General features: G+C 36.2%; 1 protein-coding gene and 1 long non-coding RNA gene across 7 annotated transcripts in view; one reads left to right on the forward strand and one right to left on the reverse strand.

Annotated features, from left to right (window-relative positions):
- The first annotated feature begins 4,557 nt into the window (after window positions 1–4,557).
- LOC126930959 (uncharacterized) lies at window positions 4,558–12,624 on the forward strand. The gene is made up of 2 exons (XR_007717731.1): window positions 4,558–6,023; window positions 12,369–12,624. It is a non-coding gene; the product is annotated as an uncharacterized LOC126930959 (long non-coding RNA).
- The window catches only part of ATP2B1 (ATPase plasma membrane Ca2+ transporting 1), a 119,370-nt gene continuing 105,288 nt past the window's right edge, over window positions 7,109–21,190 (reverse strand). For 2 of the 6 annotated variants that reach the window (XM_050748570.1, XM_050748568.1), the window contains exons 19-22: window positions 20,699–20,806; window positions 18,465–18,647; window positions 18,005–18,091; window positions 7,109–10,348 (exon numbers count right to left, since the gene is read on the reverse strand). In XM_050748570.1, the coding sequence (XP_050604527.1) occupies window positions 10,037–10,348; window positions 18,005–18,091; window positions 18,465–18,647; window positions 20,699–20,806 (690 nt within the window). In that variant the 3' untranslated portion in view covers window positions 7,109–10,036. Of the gene's footprint in view, window positions 10,349–17,939; window positions 18,092–18,464; window positions 18,648–20,698; window positions 20,807–21,190 lie in introns of all 6 variants that reach the window. The other 4 variants (XM_050748574.1, XM_050748573.1, XM_050748572.1 and 1 more) reach the window with 2 other exon arrangements.

Genomic DNA, 21,190 nt, shown 5'->3' on the forward strand with positions numbered 1-21,190 from the left:
CATCTATGGATTAGATAGAGCTCACATGCTACCAGTTTATAATACCTGATTTACTTCACCCCCCTCATTGTACTAGGGCCAGCACATATTAAATAATTTGCTGGTAATACTTCATCAAAGTTCTTTTTTTTCTTTGAGACATTCTCTCACTCTGCTGCCCAGGCTGGAGCGCAGTGGCATGATCTTGGCTGACTGCAACCTCTGCCTCGCAGGTTCAAGCGATTCTCCTGCCTCAGCCTCCCGAGTGGCTGGCATTATAGGCGTGTACCATCATGCCTGGCTAATTTTTGTATTTTTAGTAGAGATGGGGTTTCACCATGTTATCCAGGCTGGTCTTGAACTCCTGACTTCAGGTGATCTGCCCGCCTGTGACCAAAGCCATCTAGCCTATATTTATAGATACAGCTTCAAAATCAGGCAATATGCCTTTTTAAAGTTTATTTCTAATATATTGTACTTTTTGGCACAGTTGAAAGTAAACAGCATGTATCACTTGGCAGGAAAATGTCAGATTTTATGATGAATATTTAAAGTATTTATATTTAAGAGTACACATCTTTAAAATTAGATGTTTATATAAAATCACCTTGTGCCTGGGAAAAATTACTAGTTGATTTTTTTGTTGTTGTCTCTAAGAACAATTTCTAAGTCAAATTGGTCAAAAAATATTGGCTCCAGCCATCCAGTTAACCCCTAAAAGATCCCATAGCATACCCAACTGGCCTGTACCATATCCAATTATAGTTACAGTGCACAAACTGACTTATTAAGCCCCTATTCTGAGTCACTTGCTTTTGTATTTTACCTCAGTAAGTCATAATAACTCTACCCCTCTCTTGTAATAAAGAAGTTAAAGTTGCCTGTGACCACACAGCTAGTTAGTATCATCTGGGATTTGAATCCAAAATTGTTCAACAACCAAACTCATGACCATTTCGCTGAATCTGAAATGGTATACCAGAAATGACTTGGTCCAGTCACTCTTAAGTTTTAAAATCCTGGCCACGTGCAGTTTCTCACGCCTGTAATCCTAGCACTTGGTGAGGCCAAGGCGGATGGATCACCTGAGGTCAGGAGTTTGAGACTATCCTGGCCAACATGGTGAAACCCCGTCTCTACTAAAACTACAAAAATTAGCTGGGCGTGGTGGCAGGCGCCTGTAATCCCAGCTACTTGGGAGGCTGAGGGAGGAGAATCGCTTGAACCCGAAAGGCGGAGGTTGCAGTGACCTGAGATCGTGCCATTGTACTCTGCCTCAGGGACAAGAGCAAGACTTCGTCTCAAAAAAAAAAAAACACTTTAAAATCTTATCAAACCAGTTCTTCGCAGAGATTTTCAGATATATAAAAGCAGCTTGCAAGTCCCTCAGCCCCCAAACTCCATTCCCATCTTCTCTATCTTGCTCAACATCTCCAGTTTCTACAACTATCCTTCAAGAACAGAACATCCTAGTGGGGTGCCCATATGTCCCAGTTTACCAGGGATAGATTTGGTATGCAAGCCTGCCACCCCACTGTAATTAAGAGCTACCTGGGCCGGGTGTAGTGGCTCACACCTGTAATCCTAGCACTTTGGGAGGCTGAGGTGGGCAGATTGTGTGAGCTCAGGAATTCAAGACCAGCCTGGACAACATGGTGGAACATTTTGAAAAATGAGATAAAGACGTTTTCAACCTGGTATAAGTAAACTTCCACCAAGAATTCAGGTTTTTAATAACAGTAAACAAAAACAAAAACAAAAACCCAAAAAATTAAGCTTGGCTGGGCATAGCAGCACACTTGTAATCCCAGACTTCAGGAGGCTGAGATGAGAGGATTGTTTGAGGCCAGGAGTTTGATAACAGCCTAGGCAACATAGTGAGACTCCCTCTCTACAAAAAGTAAAAAAAAAAAGTTGGCTGGGTGTGGTGGCATGCCCCTATAGTCCTAGCTACTCAGGAGGCTGAGGCAGGAGGAACACCTGAGCTCAGTTCGAGGCTGCAGTGAGCTAGGACTGTAACCTGTCTAAAAAGAAGAACAAAAACCTAAGTTTAATATACTCACCTATATACTTTCTCTTTTATGCTCATTAACTTCTTGCATTTCATTATTGTGGTTATCAGTGCTTCCCTCTGTTTTACTCAGTAGTTCCCAAAGTGTGGCTGCATATTAGAATCATTTGGGAATTTTTTAAGTGTCAGTGCTCACTCAGGCCACACCCTAGACTACAATGCTTGAGCTGGGAGCCTGGCACCAGTATGTTTTAAAGTTCTCCCAAGTGACGCCAATGTACAGCAAAGTTTGGGCAGTACTGATCTATCCTATGGTTTATTATGGGAATAAAGATATGACTGGGAACAAAAAGAGCAATTAAACTTGGTAATGGTCTCAAACCATCAGAGCAGCTCTAGTGTTCAGCTAAATGATAAATAATAAAAAACTGTATGACTGGATCACTAGCACCCTCATTTATTTACCACCCAGAGGAAAGCAAGCTGCTTCTTTTTACAAGGGAAAACTGACTAAAAACAGAAAAAAATGGGAATGGATGCAAACACTATTATTCTAATGAGATGAATCTCCAGGGTAACCTTTATAATGCCTGGGTATTTATGACCCAGTCGGGACTTAAGGGTCTTTTTCAACTCTGAAATTTTTTATTTAAGCCAAATTTCTTAGAGGAGGCAGGAACAGTTCTTCACAGGTTTCAGTTGCTCAGTCAATAGGCTTACCTTGTACTGTGCTTTATAATTGTTAAAAGTGCTTTCACATTTTCAAGTTCATCTCAACTTCTAAAGCTGGGCAGAAATTGCAATACTCATACTCCTGTTGAGGAAACTGAGGGCTCAAGATATTAAAAGTTGGTTTAAGAGTTGGAACCATTTAGAACTCAGTTCTGGTGAACTGCTAGGACAAAATACTGCCTCTTCCCACACCTCAGAGATTCACTCTTTGAGCCTTAACACCCTCTCCTAGAGAAGTGATTTTCCTCGGAAAAAAAAAAACGCACTTTCTTTTACACGTCTGTTGTGTTGAGGAAGGAGAGGAAGGAGAGGCAGGGTGGTGCAAGCACTGTGAAGAGATACAAGTACAAAAGGGGCCTCGAGGAATTTACAGGGCCAGGGAGAACACATGAGCACATAATGTACTCATAGCAATGGAAAAAGAGAGGCAAGTGACAACTATGTGAGGTTAGAGTTGTTAAGGAGCAAATGAAGAGCCATTCATAGCTTCTTGGAGGTATTTGCTCGAGTTGGCCATCTCGCTCCTGCTGTGACTGACCTTGATGGCTTTGCTTTCTTTAGGTTATGTTACCTTGGTACCTAAACCTGAGCCACCTTCAACTTCATACCTGTTCTCAGCTTTAGTGTATCTGTCTTGTTGGTGACCAAAATGTATACTCATGTCCTGGTTTTCTTCACTGATGCTCAAACTAGCCTTTGTCTCTTATTCTTTTCAGGAACATTCCTCATTGCATTTATTCCAAACCTTCATATGTCCCTCAAGGCCAGGATTCTGGACTCTAGAACGAACCTTTTCCTTTCTGTCAACCAAACCTATCGTTTTCCCACATTTGAGGAGGCAGCTGCCTTGTCATTTTGTTTCTGACTAGGTCCCAAAGAGCAGGATTTTACATCTATCTACATTAAACTATTGTTTTAGTCATCTCATCACTTATCAGTTTGACTCCTGATTTTGTCATCTAGTTTATTCTCAACCCTTCCCAGCTTAATGCTGCCCAAGACAGTGACGAGCTTTCCTTCTACTTCCTTATTGAAACAACTGTTCAGATTGAACATCTGAAAGACATGAACAAGACAGATCTGCAAACAATGCTTTGAAACTACCACCAGACTTATAGTTAATCTAATCATTCTGCCAATTAAGGGGTCACCTAATTAAATGTTCTTTAATTCTACACATAAGTAGCTAACAAATCCAAAAGTAGATGATGCCTTGAAATGCCATCAACTAGGTTTCCTGTTTTGCTACAAATATTTCCTCTATGCTTTCAAGTACTTTCTTTTCTGTTCTCTTTAATTTTGCTGTTACTATCCTAGTCTATTCCCTCTGTACCCCAGGCCTGTACAACTCAATGTTTTAACTGTTCTATTTACATCCCTACCCTCAGTCTCATCAATCACCAATCCATCCGACACACCCAAAACCTTCCCAAATCACCACTTTGCCCACCTCCGCTCCAGGAAAATGTTTTAAGATACCTTTTCTTAACAAAGATATCTTTTAAGATTATAAACATCAGCACCTAATTTTTACAGACCAAAGGGAACCATTTATAAAGCAAACAATATTAATATAAAATGGTATCAAGACAGTAGTTTAAAAATGGCTACAACTTTCTTATTTTAAAAACGGATCATTTAAAATCCCATGTGCAACAGGGCTCAATATTACAGCATTAAGAATTTTCATTGGCCGGGTGTGATGGCTCATGCCTGTAATCCCAGCATTTTGGGAGGCCGAGGTGGGCGGAGAGGTCAGGAGATAGAGACCATCCTGGCCAACATGGTGAAACCCTGTCTCTACTAAAATACAAAAAATTAGCCGGGCATGGTAGTGCACACCTGTAGTCCCAGCTACTTGGGAAACTGAGGTAGGGGAATTGCTTGAACCCAGGAGGAGGAGATTGCAGTGAGCTATTATGCCACTGCACTCTAGCCTGGCGGCGGAGTGAGACTCCATCTCAAAAAAAAAAAAAGACAAAATAATTCTTCACAAAATAAAAAGTTAATTGAAAGTAAAACACCCTATTCTTTAGTCTCACAAGTTCCAAAACCAAAAATGCAGAGATGCAGAGTGTCTCACTAATGTTATATTTATTTTCATTCCAAACTAGGAAACAAAGCAACAGGTTAAATTATTGGGATATCTTGGGCTATCTCTAAGACTTTGTATAAACATACCCATCTTAAAAGCACTAAATAATGAAATTCTCTATTCAAAATGTGCTATTAAAAGCACCATTCTACCGAGTTTATCTTTGGCTCTTTGGCTAGAGGAGGTCTGATCATGAGGAAAGCTTGGATTATGCATCTTAATAGATGATTTTGCCTCAATCTTTTGAGCTATTCTCCAGGAAGGCTGTGAAGATTCTTAAGATCCTCTCAGAAGCATTTGATACCAAGAAAAGTGCAATAATGGAAACGCTTAAGAGTTAAGCAGAAAATTTTAACTGTTCAAAAATTTGGGCCCTGATTCAGGTTAACAAGATGCTAGTCCTGCAGTAAAGACCAGTGGCTACTGGTTTGGCCTCTTGAAATGGTCTGCCTCAAGTGTGAATCCCAGGTCTACTACCTAGCCATGTGACCTACAGCAAGTTACCTGAACTCTTTAAGCCTATTTCCCTGCTGCAAAATGGCAGAATGTTTACCAGGTTGCTTACATAATCCATGTAAAGTGCTTAGTATATACCAAGTACTCCATAAATACTAATTTACGTTGTGACATGTCCCTTTCAATAATAGCTAACAAAAGTATCAGTGCTTATAACTAATGATCTGAAAATGTATTTGGAAAAAATGAATCCTTAATCCTAGGGATTCCCTGCACTGAACCCAAACCCAGACTATGTTTTACTGATCTGGGAACTTGTTTTCCTAGGATGCAGTGTGGTTAAGCAAGTTGTGCCACAGACTGATTCTGCATAAGCACACACGCACATTTTCTTAACTTTGATTCCCTACTTTGGAACAATTATTATGCTGTTCAACAAGGATACCTTAAACTAACAGAATACAGATTTAACATGCTATTGAAATACTTTAGTAGGAAAAATGTTATCAACAGTTCTTAGATGTAAAGCATAAAAGCAAACTCAATGGCGAGTTTAAGGAGTAAAGCTATCAATTGGTTGAAAAAGAAACTATTTGCATAAAGCTAATTTCCTTTTTTTCTTTGAGACAGGGTCTCACTCTTGTCCAGGCTAGAGTGCAGTGGTGTGATCACAGCTCACTGCAGCCTCAAACTCTTGGGTTCCAGAGATCCTCTCACCTCAGCCACTCTGGTAGCTACGACTACCTGCAGGTACCACCACTAGATAATTTTTTATTTTTATTTTTGTTGGGAGGGGGATCTAGCTTTGTTGCTCAGGATGGTCTCAAATGATTGTCCAGCCTTGGCCTCCCCAAGTGCTAGGATTACAGGCATGAGCCACAGTGCCTGGTCTGGTTATTTCCTTTGTGACACATACTGATGAGAAAAGTACAGAAACACAACTACCAATTTTCTGACCACATGAAACAGTCTTTATGGTATAAAAACACTTATTCTAAAAGAAAGATTATTTTTCAGATTTTTAGTGAGGTGGTATAATTATGCTATTAAGAGTATCTTTTATTTTGGTCTACAAATGAATGTTAACAGACTAATTAAAAAAGATAAAAGTTGATGGGGGTTTGAGTATAAGAGTCTTAAAGTACCACAGGTTAAAGAAAGAAGGCAGCTGCAATAAGACACAATCTTGAAGGCATGGGGAAGGAACAATGTCAACATGCAAAGGCTTAAACTCCCCTTTCTTTCTCAGCTAAATTTTACAAAGAGAACCTAATTCAAAATTCAAGTCTAATACATTATATAAACCCAATTTGACAAAATGGAAAATATCTTTCGTGTCACAAATATGGTACTTAAGTATACTCGATAATTTACTAATGATTTATACTAACTGAAAAATATGGTATTCATCATCATTTAAAGTTTACTCAGTATTTCAACAACGTTGCTAGTTTATATTAATAATTTATTATAAAAAACAACTCATGGTAATTTTATTAATTTCTCCCATAGAGTTCAGATAACTGGTATTGACAAGTATGGAAAATGAGATAAAAATAAGCTCTTAATAGCTAATGTGAAAAACTAATCTGTACTAAAACCAGCAGATGACATTCCCACAGACTGCAGAAATGATCTATTGTGCTATAAGGGTTGAAGACAGTGGGTAGGAGAGTAGGGACAATGCACCCACTCTCATATTAGAAGAGTGATTCACTGTAACACAACCATAACATTTCAAGTACATTATAGAATTTTCAATTAGATTTCTAAAATTTAAAGTAGAAAAAATTCCAAAATATTTTCCAATCAATATCCAAAAAGTTCAGTCCCCATTCAGAAACAGATAAACAGTATATTTATTAAATGAGTTAAGACAAATAAACTTTACAAATAGACAAATAATAAAAGGCTCAGTGGCTAAAATAGATGGTAAGCATCATTGAAAGAAATCAACACCATCACGGTATCTCAGTTGGCTTACACGTGTAAAAAGAAATTTTCAAAGAGCAATTTCACAGAAATGAAGCCAGTTTTTTTCTTATAAACAAATCACCAATTCTTGGTTCAAAACTGACATCTGTTATGAAAATTACCATATCACATATTTGTAAGATGACAAGGAGTAACTCATCTTCAAAGTGCAAGTAAGTCTATTTACAACCACAAAAAAGGCAATGATGAGGAGAAAAGGATTTTTAAAAAATATACAAAGATTAAAAACATTTGGGATGCAAAATTAAACAATTTTTTGGTTAGAGGATAAAAGAGAAAAAGTGATTGAATTACAGATTTCAACTATACATACTTTATAATGGGATCCAAGATCTTTAACCGCTTGCTTGCATTTTTTTCTACTTACATAATGCTCTGGAAATTTCTGGTAGAAATTACAGTGTCTCAAAGAGAGAAATACACACTAAGCATGTCTTGCTACTACTTCATGGATGTCATAAGACCCGTTTATGGATTAGAGTTGGTGTAGAAAGCCATTGCCTTGAGTTGAAAAATGAATACTGTAAAAGCTCAATACAAATCCTCCAAAGCACATGCACTTCTAAATCTTTTGGTAATTACATTCATATTTAAGCATAACCAAAATAAAAAAGAAAACTGAAAACATTTCCCTTTTCTCTATTCCCTATGCCTTGTAGGCTCTCCAGTTGATAGGGTCAATTTTTAGAGTTGAAAGGGTTCTTCGAGATAGTCCACCACCCTTATTTAGGGTAAATGATTTTCCCAAGATCATGCAGCACATTAATGGCAAAACCAAGACTAGAAACCAGGTCTTGACTCCTAGTCTAATATGCTTTCCAGCATATCATGCTACCTCTTTTTTTACAGTATGATTCATTATAAATACCTGATGAATAAATGTACAATTACAAATGCTGACAGAGCCAATGTGTTTCTAAGACTTGCAGAGGATTACTGCAAAGATTTGATGGTGAGAAAAAGATTTCCCCCACCCACCAAAAATATCAAGCACCATCAACTAAATGTTTCTTTGCTGGGTCAGCACTCTCAGTTATAGTAGTAGTCCTCGTAAACTTTATGTCAGCCTGAGGATTGTGTATCTGGTGAAATCTGGGCCCTAACACATGCCAGTTTCTAAAGGGTAAAGACAGAGGCAAAAAAGGGAAGAAGGTAGACAAAGGAAAGAAAAAGAGAGCTAAAGAATCCAATTGGCTTAGAGGTGGGCATTCTAGCATATGGTTAATTATTGCATCTAAATATATCATTTTAGAACCTTTTCATGTAATCTCATTTTATCTAATCTGTTATTTGGCCACTTAAGAATTAAAATAAATGTATCAAAGACAATGGTGGTCATTATTATGTTTTTTACCTGTGAGACTATTTTAGACAAACCAAATTCAATGAAGAGTATGTCAAATGGCAAAATTGTGTTAATTTTCTTAATCTGATTCTATTAGATTACCAGCAAGGAATTAAAGCGGTACTTCATGGGGCTGTTACCATCTTGAAATTTATTCCAATTGTGGTCAAAGAGAACAGAATGATGCACTGTATATGTAGAATTGAGAAAAGAAGCTGAAATGTCTTTTAAAAAAACATTGCCATGAATTTATTTAATAAAAGGGCATATTTATTTATGTTTACAAACAAGTTTCAAAAACAAAAGGAAAACATGTATGCTTCTACTTATTAACCTTTTTCAAAATGTCAACAGCCCTCATGCTGTGTGAAGGTCTCTAAAGATTAGAAAAATCAATACAGTTCACTCACAGTTCACCAAGACATCACTGAACTAACATGTTTAGACAAAAACAAAAAGGACTAAGGTTCTCTTGTAGTTTGATAGTTTGATTTAATTTGATTTGCCTGAAATAACAAAAGCATTTCAAGCATCTTTCATTATGTAGTTGATGTCCTGCATTAAACAATCTACTAAATTCTGAACAAAAGGTTATTAGCAAGTTTTCAAAAATTTTAAAAATTAAACAGTTGCTTCAAAACCATTAAGTAGTAAATGTATTTAAGAAACTAATTAGGACAGATGTCATAACTTCATTTAGAACACCACTGCTCATGTTTTTTTGTTTTGTTTTGTTTTTTCATTTTTTTTAAACAAAGCATTAGTGTTATCTATTTGGCTATTAGTATTAGCAATTTATCTACAATATTTAACAAGGTAAATTGTAGGCAAAAATTTAGTACAGTTTCAATAGAAACACCCCTTTTTTTTTCCTGAAAATACAGCAGTATTTGAAGGACTAATTTTTCTCTGCATCAGTTATAAGGAAGCTTCCCATCTATGAACAGGAACAAAAAAAGTATCTACAAACCTTGTAAACAGATCTGTATCATTTATAAACATAAATAATCCAAATTATTAACAGCCAACAGCAGAAATTAAAGTATCAATTCAACGATCCAGGGCTCTTTGTCTTGCCCAGTTTTACTCCTCCCTCTCTCCCATCCAGGACTGAGATAAACTAAAGCTCTGCTAATACACTGTTCAGGACCATGCTTGGGTTCTACTGATGATCCACGGGTCACTTACGCTGAGTTACTGTTTATCTGTCAGTTCATTTCTCCCACCCCCCAAAAAGCACCCTCAGTCTGGCAGAAAGCTTTGCTTTTTTTTTTTTAAAAAAATAAATCTACATTCGTACAAGTGTGTCTTCTGTTGAAGTCCAAAGACAAGAATACTAGCTTGTCCATCACAATATGTGAAAAGACCCAGTTTCGATTTGTTTCTTTACAATGCAGCTAGTGTGTTAACATTCAGCTTACAATCAGAGTGATGTTTCCAAACTATGTAGTGGGCTTCCTGGGGATGAAGAGGTAGCAGACTTGTTCATTTCTATTGTAAGGTGAATTCCACTGTCAACAGCATTGTTATTTTTGTTGGGAGAGGGTGGAGGACTGGAGTTACGTTTTGTAGGAGCATCATCTTCAGCATCAGTGTCATCAATAAGGGGGATATGAGGCTCTGAATCTTCTATCCTAAACTCAGGATGTGTCATAAAGTTGTGAATCGAACTTCTTGATTCCGGTTTTTCTAACCCTTCATATAAAGAACTACGAAATGCATTCACCACTCGAATCTGTAAATATCAGAAAACACAGAAAGATGTCAGTACACTATTAACAACTTGAAAATGGTTCATTTATGAGTTTGAATCCACAAACAGCTAGGTATGAGTGAATCATATTTGCATGTAATGCAGTGGAACTTGCAATACACTGTAAAAAAAATGAATATTTTAGTAAGACACTACAGAACAACAAAACCACATACTCTAAGAATTAAGAGGTAAATAATTCAAGTAATATTAAGAAAATCTCATTGTCATTGGCTAAAAATTTAATAGCCATTTTATAGGATTTTTTCCCTAAAAGAACAAAAATCAAACAGAAAACAAAACAAAAACTTAACCATACACAAGCTTAGCTGATTTTTTTAAAATTAAAAATAATGCATTTTGAAAACAACTCAAATAAGTTAAACAAATCAAGCACAAAGGGTTACTATTTATCATGCTAGGAATTAGGGTGTCACTGACCATGAAAAAGCCAAGCAAATATAAGCTGAATGCCACAATGAACTCACATCTACCCCACTACTCCCTTAATTAAAAAGAAAAATAAGAACAAAACCCAAATAAATGTCTATAAAATGCCATTAAACAGCTATAAATATTTGAGTATATGCCATTTGTCTATCATTTGTCTATAAAGTGTTAGTGTTTTTCTCTGTAACAGATTAAAACAAATCAATTACTACAGTTATCTGGAAAGAATAGATCAAAAACAAAAACAAATCCTCTGGGATTCTTCTGTGAAAAATTTCCCAAGAAGACACAAAGTGTTAAAAGGTTTCTAGTATTTTCACCCCTAAATAGATAGCTCAACAATTCATCTTCCTTCTCAGTCTGCTGTATAAATGAAAAAGGTTAATGGGCAATGAAACTTAAAAACATCAGTGCACACACTGACATTCAGTGCTATTAATTCAAGCGTCATTCAGATTTAGAAAAAAAAAAAGGACAAAATCCAAGTAGTTGAGCATTTACCACATATCAATTCAAATACAGTGTTTGCTTTTGCTTTGATTCTAATAAATCCTGTTTCGTAATAAAGACATCATTTACTCATTGTTAAGAGAAGTAACACTGACATTCTAGAAAAAAGATGCAGTCACCAAATTCATCTCATAAGATAGCAATAATGAATAAATCAATACATTTCTTCAAATGAACATGTGAATGCATTTAAAAAATGTGATGTAGAGTTTAGGGCCATGAACCCACATCTCACCTTCAAGTTGTCTTTCCTTATTTACCAAGCCCTATTTGTAATCTGCGTTAGTCCATATTCACTTAGCCCTTTATATAGAGAGTACAGCATAGTCAACTGAGAAATACAAAAGCAAAATGTCTGGGTGTAAATTCCAGCTCTGCCACTTACTACCTGAGGAACCTCGGTCAAACAGGTTTCTTCAACTATAAAATGGGAAATAGCAATGGTACTTGCCTTACGGGGTTGTTGTGGGAGATTAAATTCGTTAGCACACTACAAACTAAAAACAGTGTTAGGTCACAAGTATCGAGGCCAGGGCTTCTCGAACTTTAATGTGCATATAAATTAGTTGGGAATCTTGTTAAAATGCAGATTCTGATTCAGCAGGGGCCTGAGGTCCTGCATTTCTAACAACCTCCAAGGTGATGCTGAAGCTGCTGGCCCATGATCCACACTTGGAGCAGCAAGCCATCTACTCTATAAAGTCTTGCAACTTTACCATCTTTCATAATTCTATTCTATTCGATTGCTTGTACTTTAGTTCCTTAATTTGATAGATGAATAGCAGCAAATATTTTTCAATTTCTTTTATTGCTCTTGTTCCCCTTCCCCTTTACTAAGATGTAAAGTGTTCTACATATGGAATGTAAACAATGCTTGCTAAATATAACTTTATAGTAATTCATTCACTGTTTTATTGTGAAGTCTTAAAATTCACATTTTATACATGTGAACATTCAGCAAGTATCCTGACTGTCCTAATAACTAACTGTAGAGCTTAAAATGCAAAAAGATAACTTCTTAAAAAAAATCTGTTGGTATCAGCAGCCTGTAGGCACGGAGAAGAATACAAACCAGAGAATCAGCTAGCAAACTTGACGGGTGATGAGAACTGTTCAAGACAACCCTGAAGATGTTGCTTGTTTGATAAAGTTGCTGGTGCTGCAGATACTGAAGATAGAACAACAGTTAAGCTTTCTGTGTATGTGTGTGTTTTCTGTCTTTCTTTGTAATCAGTCTGGGTATAAAAGTGAGCAGTGAAGAATTGGGGGAAATAAATCTACTTTTTAAACATGTTAAATTTGGAAAATATGTAGAGCTCAGAAGAAAGGTATAAACTTAAGTTAGAGATTTGAGTTAGTGAAGCTCTAAGAGGGGCAGAGTGTAAAGGTGAGGGCAACAAGTGTATGTGCACACACAATTACACACATACACCAGTGGCAGGCAAAATCAGATTAAATTCCTTCTTAGCAAAACTTCCAATTCTGCGAAGATTTTTCCTATCTGAAAGAATTTACTGAAACAATATTAGAGATTTTTTTTTCTAACCACTTCATAAATAATAAAACTGAGCAACAGAGAGGATGGGTGGCTGACTTGTTAAGGAACTCCTAATTAGTGCTAAAGAGTCTTAAAACCTAGGTTTCTGGGCTCCCAATTCCAGGTTCCTTGGAAGTCAAGAGAAGACAAAAACATGCAAACATTTACTTTATCACCAACTTCACTTGAATAAAACATTCCATAAGATTAAGATTAATGCTTCCTTTGTCTGACACATCTATTTAAGCCACATGACTAGTTAGTTTCAGCACGTTACTAGGCCAGCTCAGCAATGCTCAAAAGCAATTCTATTTTCTTTTTTTTTTTTTTTTTTTTTGAGACTGAGTCTGGCTCTGTCGCCCAGGCTGGAGTGCAGTGGCCGGATCTCAGCTCACTGCAAGCTCCGCCTCCCGGGTTTATGCCATTCTCCTGCCTCAGCCTCCGGAGTAGCTGGGACCACAGGCGCCCGCCACCTCGCCCGGCTAGTTTTTTGTATTTTTTAGTAGAGACGGGGTTTCACCGTGTTAGCCAGGATGGTCTCGATCTCCTGACCTTGTGATCCGCCCGTCTCGGCCTCTCAAAGTGCTGGGATTACAGGCTTGAGCCACCGCGCCCGGCAGCAATTCAATTTTCAAAGAACAGTTCTTGAGATACATACAATAAAGCTCAGATTAACCAGGAATCATCAAACCAGACTTGTTTTACTTTCTACTTATAAAGAACATAAGAAAGCACTCTTGATCCAAGGCATGGCACTGAGCTGGATTACACCTGCTCTGATCTTTATTACTTTCTGTATGTAAAATTCTCACAGTACAATAACTGTGAGGAAAATAATTTTGTGCACAATACTTTAGGTAGGAAGGAAACTATATTAATACCATAAATAATTCGATTTAAGCAGAAATATAAGTAAACTTAAATACAGGCTTTTGTAAATCCAAGCCTATTTATTTTATCCAGTTTTAAAATTCAATTCCTATTTATTATCTATTTAAACCTACTCTGTGGAGCATACTTACACCCCTCGAAATTATCAGAATTAAGAAAAATTCAGTAATTCTTATGTCAAAAATATTCTGTAAAAGTAAATTATTCAATGGAGAAAAAAACTCCCAAAAATACTGCATAAGCATATATGGTAAACAAAAAACCTGAAGTGATTATCATAATCATGAAGTAATTTTAAGAAACTGAAAATGATTATCAAAGTAAACAATATATGAAATAACAAATCAAGATCATGTACCTACAAAACCAATTTTTATAAATACCATCCTAACTTTTGATAGCAGAAAATAACATTGTTTACTGCCCAAAATATTGTACAGAAGAGAGAGCTCTAAAATACTAATCATAAGCCAATAAATCTTACCTTCTACAACAAACTGCCCACTTCTGAAATTTGTTTTCACTAGTACTTTTCTATGTGCACTAACTGCAATGGCACAGTAAAAGATACTCTGCAACTAGAAACAAAATTCTAGATTTTGTTTTCCAAAGTTGGATACTTGCATATTAAACTATCTCAAAAGGAGACCCACCTGTGTAATGTCTTTATCTATCTGGAACAGGGGTTGGTAAACTTTTTCTGTGAAGTGCCAGACAGTAAAATATTTTAGGTTTTGTGAGTCATACAGTCTGTCACAATTATACAACTCTGCCCTTATAGTGAAAAATCTGCCACAGGTAATACTTAAATGAATGGGCAATGTTGCATTCCAATAACAACTTATTTCCAAAAGTAGGCACCAGGCTAGATTTGGCCCATAAGCTGTAGTTTCCTCCTCCTTCATCTAGAAAACCAGATTTTCTCTCAATTTCTCATTTCCAGAAATGTGTAGTTATTTATTCAGGAAAAAAAAAAGTCTACTAATGGTAAAAACTGGTGTTAGAATGATATACTTTATAAATAGAAAAAAACTACAGAATGTTTTCTCTAGAGACCTGTAAGAGTGAAGATCTGACTAATAATGAAGGGAAAAAGGTCTCTTCAGAGATGTTTGAGTCTAGCATTTGACAAAGTTGAAATCGATTCTTTCTTCTATTTTAGCTAAGCAAGGTCACCCAATAAAGGTTAAAGAAATGTGACACCCACAGGTAGTTTTAAAACTATTCCATATTAGGGCAGAAACACAGTGATAAAATGAAACCTTTCATTAAATATATTAACATAATTCTATATATTGGCTGATGTTCTGTACCACCTAACACAATGCTCCACCAACAAGGTTGAAAGACGTTTATGGTAACAGCAACATAATTACTGCAACTCTTGGTGTATAATGACAACTGTATTAACAAGATCTGATTTAGTCCCTGGATAACTCCAAGAACATAGGACATAGAATGAAGAAGTAACCATCTCAAACCTTGATAAAGCAACAACTACAAACCTTCCTTTGCTACTCTCTTAAGTACACCTTTACTTCCCTGAAGTATCTGCTCCCCTAGCCACATGGGCTCAGAAACTCAAGAGGTTTCATATGAACAATGCATCAGAAAAAAAGAGCCTGGGGTGGATGTGCAGAGGTGTGTGTGTATATGTGTCTGCCTGTCTGTCTTAAGACAGTTTATGATTGCTTTGATATTTAATATAAAGCTTGGAACACATTCAGACTAAGAAATATAAGTATAGTATACCTAAAGTCATCTGATATCCCTCCAAATGAAAAAAACAATTACTTAAAATATTGGTAAATAAAAATGAATAGGATACGCATCACCCATGAGATAAACTTGCCAAAAAAGTGTAATATGAAGCTAACCAGTAGGACTCAATCAGACAAATCTGGGATGTAGAACCCTTCATAAGACAATTCACCTGGATTTTTCAAAAGTCAAAGTCATAAAAAATAAACGTAAGGAATGAATCCAAGTTGGGGACCAGACTCATAACACACATACTGTCAATAATTATTTTGGATTAAAAAAGTTATAAAGGAAATTTTGGAGGCAACCAGAGAAATCTGAATACTAACTGTCTGTTAGATAATATGGTATCAATGTTAAATTTCTTGGATAATAAAGTATGATTATATATGGGAATTCTTAGGTACATGCTGAAGTATTTAGGGATAAAATGCCGTGGTATCTGCCATTTTCAAATGGCTCAGAAAAAGAGTTATATTAATATACAGATAAAATAGTGTGATAAAATATTAAGTGGTAAATCCAGGTGAAAGATTTTCATGTATTAATTTTTCAACATGTCTGTAGGTTTGAATTTTTCAAATTTAAAATTTTGAGGGAAGGGGGTCTATCAGGATAAAGTCTGAGTTTGGCTCCTTCTTGTGGGGTATAAACAGATGCTTACTTCCATTTCAGCTTTCCTTAGTTTATTACTCTTTCAGTACCAGACTATTATCAATCCCTTAGTTTATTCCTCTTTTAGTACGAGATTATAATCACTGAGGCCTCATTTGGTAAATTCTATCAAGGGTCATCTTGGGAGTCACTTCCTTCAGGCAATTTTTCTTGACTTTCCAGGGTAGACTAAGGACCCTGTTACGACAGTTTGTGTTTTACTACCATGTAGAAATTTCTATTTGTTTTTGTCCTCTACTAGACTGCAGGTTCTAGAGGTTCCAGCATAGTTCTGACATATGGTAGGCCTTCCATAAAGGCTTGTAGAACATTTACCATCTAGGGCTAGGTGGTAAGGAGCTCTAGAGAGAGAGGCATAGTTTGAAATCCATAGATACAGGGAGGAAGAGGCATTTTTACTGTACCAGGTGTAAGGCCAGGCAATTTATGGTTACCATTTTATTCAGGTAGGTAATTTTTAAAAGAAAGAGTTTTAGCTGTCCCTGTATGTAAATTTAATATCTTAATGTTAGAGGGTCACTTGAAACACTTGTGTGCACTTTGCTTTACATCATGCGGCCTCTGCTTATTAGCCATAGACAAGTTATTTAAACTCTAAGGCAGTTTTCATACCTGTAAAACAGGGACAGTTCTTACTGTGCCTGTTTCACCACATTTTTAAAAATATCAAATAAAAATATACTTAAGTAAATAGGGAACAAACAGGCATTAAGTAGAAAGTCTGCACTGTTTTCTCCCTTATTTCATCCTCTCTGCAGCTTCTCAAGGTTCCTCTAGTCCTTTGCTGGCTGGAGACCAAAGGGAGAAGATAGGTCTCTGTCTACTTCAAGGCTAACCTTAGGTATCGCTGTAAATTTTTGAGATGAGGTTGGGTTTACATCTTTAATGCCTCCATATTCGAGAATGCACCATGAATTCTCAGTAATATTTATAGCTTATAAGGCCTTTACAAAGTTTGCTATTTACTAAAAACCTAAAAGAAAATGTTAGTCAATTATTGAAAATTACAACATTTGTTGGTTCAACAATTAATCAATAGTATACTTTCCTACTTCTACTGAAACTTAACAGAACATTTCTTATCTATGATGCAATTTTTAACTAAATTGACTATACAAATGGAAAAAAAAACACCCTAAACCATAAATACCACAGGAAGTTTTAAAATTTACAGTGATTTCCCCCGAAACCACCCCACAGCCAAACAACAACAACAACAACAACAAATCAAAGACAAAGTTCAGGTTAAGAAGGCAAGCAACTGGCTATACAGACTGAAAACTCGTCTTCAGGCTACTAACTTACTTTCCAAATTGGACAAAAGTCAAAATGCTAAGTTTATTCTTAGCTTTGAAAATGCAATTTCCTGGTTCTGTTAGATGAGTTTCAAATCACATGCTTTTAGGAACCATGCAGTATAAACATGTTTAAAGGCATATACTCAAAAATTTATAGTAGTTTCACAAGTTCTAAGCTACAATTTTATTCCCCATATTAACTATCAGTTAGCACAGAGACAAGCTCACAGATTGCATCTAATCTTTGGTTGCAATTGTTCCACCTGTTGTCTAGCCCTCTAAGAAATAAAACAACAATGACAACACTTTGAGGTCTCAATCCACTTTACGAAAAGAAAGCTTTATGAAAAAGCCTGAACAATGAATTCAAACATTAAGGAGAAAATGAGAAACGTTAGGTGTGTGAAGTAGGAAATGTTAATTTCATGCACTTAGGAACACACACTCACACCCCACAGTAGTAGAAGCAGTAGAAGAGGAAAACACTACATGTGTAGGGGTAGAAATATTTGTTACATCATGATGCTGGCTGGCGATGGAGGGTTGCCGCCTTAGAGCCCCCTGAATGGAACTTCCACTCTGGAAAGCATTCACTACATCCATCTGCAAGGAATCAGAGATTGTGACAGCTTGCTCAGCAAGAGAGAGAGAGAACAAGAGAAAGGACCATTCCATCTATCAACATATAAAAAGAAAAAGGCACTTTTAACAAAGCTTATAGGCAAGAATAGCATTTTGAGATGAAGTGGGGGGTGGGGGAGCTAGGAAAAAAGGAGCTTAGGGGCATATAGACACATTCTTTCATAATCAGTTAAAAGTCTCACTCATTCCAGGCACCAGGATTACTTTTCAAGAGAATACAATTTGTGGGTTGGGAAGGCTAGAGAGGAAGTTTAAGAAGTACACTCGAATCTCCTCCCCAGGTCAAAAAGCCCTGGCTCCCATCATCTCTCCTACCTCTCTACCAGGCCCATACCTGTGTTTGGATTCTGTTCAGACCTCTAAACCACAAGATTTGGCCACGCCGCAACTCCCTTTCAGCGTGATCAATCTCTTCAACATCCTCCGCTAATTCCTCCTCAGGTATTTCTTCCTTTTGTGTTCCATGACCAGCTTCTTTGAGGAATTTTAAACGGCTAGTTGGAATTGTTGAAATAAGCTACAACACAGGGGAATGAACTTAGAAATAAATCATATCAAGTAAAGGTAAGCTGATCAACTGTAATACTAAAGGTACTAAAAATAGTCAGAGTATTCGACTATCTTTACCAACGAAGTAATGGGATCCTGTTGATTAGTCTTTCTCTCCCAGAGCAAAACACATTCTTCTCTTAGCTACACAAAAGATTTGAGTTTGAAGGGTAAAAAGTTTTCCTAAATGGAAATTAACCTGATTACATTTTTCACATTTTCATCAGGACATTCAAGACAGTACATTTTAAAACCATGGTCTGATATATGTATTTACTTAAAGTTCTATTTATTTTGAATACAATGAAAATGGCAGCTGGTTTTACTAGATGCAAAACATGTTTACATTTCATTAATGCTGTCAGAGTTCAATGGGTAAAAATGTACAAAAATTTTAAAAAATCATCAAGGTTACACTGAAAATAGTTTTGTTGATTAAGTATTTTTTAAAAACGCAACAGTTTAAAATTAGATTAGTATTGATTGATGATACCAAACAAAAACAGATGCCCCAGAAAACACAAAGGATACAAGAAACACCAATACACATGTATTAGCTTATGTGTTAACATCCATTCTTTAAGGCAGCAGTTGAGTTTGTCAGGGAGAAACAAGCATGTAGTCAGCTATAGAATTCTGCTTGGAGAACTTCTAGTACACCCACTTCATTTCACCAAGGTGAAATAGGCTTCAAGGCACATAAAGTGACTTGTTCATGGAGTGACTAGGAACCTAGGTCTCCTGACCACCAAAGGCAGTGCTTGTTCTACCATGGTACACTTAGTATGGGTCCTACTTAAAAGATGATCTCTATTAATGAGGTATTCAAAATGGATAAGAAACCTCCGAACCTAGAAACATAATTAAGAAAAAGAAGAGATAAAAAGATGTAAAGATTGAGCTAAATTTATGGAAACCCTGAAAGTCTGGCTTCACTGATTTGCAGAATGACAATAAATTAGCTTATGCAAATTATATGCCATAAAATATATTAACCTTCATTTATGAAAATGTTAGTATAGATTTTCTATAACTTAGTTTTATAGTAATGGGCTTAAAATGCATAAATCATTATCACTTACATTTAAAAAATAATGACATGCATTTGCAAGTAAGCTGCCTATAGTAAATATGAGGTATATCTCTTATTTCAGGCACTTTATTTTATACATACACTGTTAAAGCTATTCAATTCAAATCTAAAACATCATTTTGTGACCCCTTTTTCCAGGTAACATTATTTTTATAAAAACACTCTCTAAGGTCAGTTTTTCTTATGCTGCATATTAGATTAAATTACAGAACAAAATGACGAAGTACGTATACGTATTCCTTACTTTTTTTTTGAGACGAAGTCTCGCTCTTCTCCCCTAGGCTGGAGTGCAGTGGCGCGATCTCAGCTCACTGCAACCTCCGCCTCCTGGGTTCAAGCGATTCTCCTGCCTCAGCCTCCCGAGTAGCTGGGATTACAGGCACCTGCCACCATGCCCGGCTAATTTTTGTATTTTTAGTAGAGATGGGGTTTCACCATGCTGGCCAGGCTGTTACCGAACTCCTTACCTCAGGTGATCCGCCCACCTCGGCCTCCCAAAGTGCTGGGATTACAGGCGTGAGCCACCGCGCCCGGCCATGTATTTTCTACATTTTTGTTAAAAATTTTTTTCTGAAAATGTAAAAATAGGTTATAGAGTAAAAGATACAGATATTAGCATCCTAACCAGTTATAAATACATCATTTTTAACAACTGCTACAAAACTTTTCTAAAAAACAAGTAAAAAAAACCACATAAAAAGTTAGGACAGTATTTTATAGTACAGGCATAATCATAATGAACAAGTGACATACTGGAACTATATACACCATTAAAAAAAATTATCTTTGAATTCCCTCTCTTTACTCACCATGTTAACGATTTAGAATCAAGTAATGAAACTGTTAAAGAAAATACACACTAAAAATTAAAAAAAAAAAAAAAAAAAATCACTTTAGGTTTAAGCAAAAACTAATGAGACTTTTACCTGGCCCCAGAGTAACGTTCCCATTCCTAGGAATATTGACCATAGCCACTGTTCTATCGAAAGTTCTGAACAACTGAAAGGTTTTCCACCAAACTGCACAATTATTATCTGGAGGAATAATCAAGAGTAAATTTACTTAAATCTTAAATTTAAAAATTCATATACTTTAAAAAATATCAAATTTATGTCCTCTAAAATAAGGTGAACCACTATTCTGATGAAGTGTATTATATTAGTCACAACTGAAAATAAGACAACTGAAACAGACCTTTCCTCTTTCCTCTCCAGGGAAAGGGTTCCCTCTTACAAAAAAAGACAACTGAAATAAAGTAAAATCTTGCCCAATGTTTTTAATGCTTGCGTATTTCATGTTTAAATTATGCTTACTAAAAAGTAAAATTCTTATGACGAAGAAGAATAACTTTATGTTTCCAATATAACCCCAAGCAACTACATTCCCCTGTATTTAGTACAATTCTTCAAATAATTTAT

The sequence above is a fragment of the Macaca thibetana genome, chromosome 11, assembly GCF_024542745.1.
Source record: "Macaca thibetana thibetana isolate TM-01 chromosome 11, ASM2454274v1, whole genome shotgun sequence".
NCBI classification, from domain to species: domain Eukaryota; kingdom Metazoa; phylum Chordata; class Mammalia; order Primates; family Cercopithecidae; genus Macaca; species Macaca thibetana.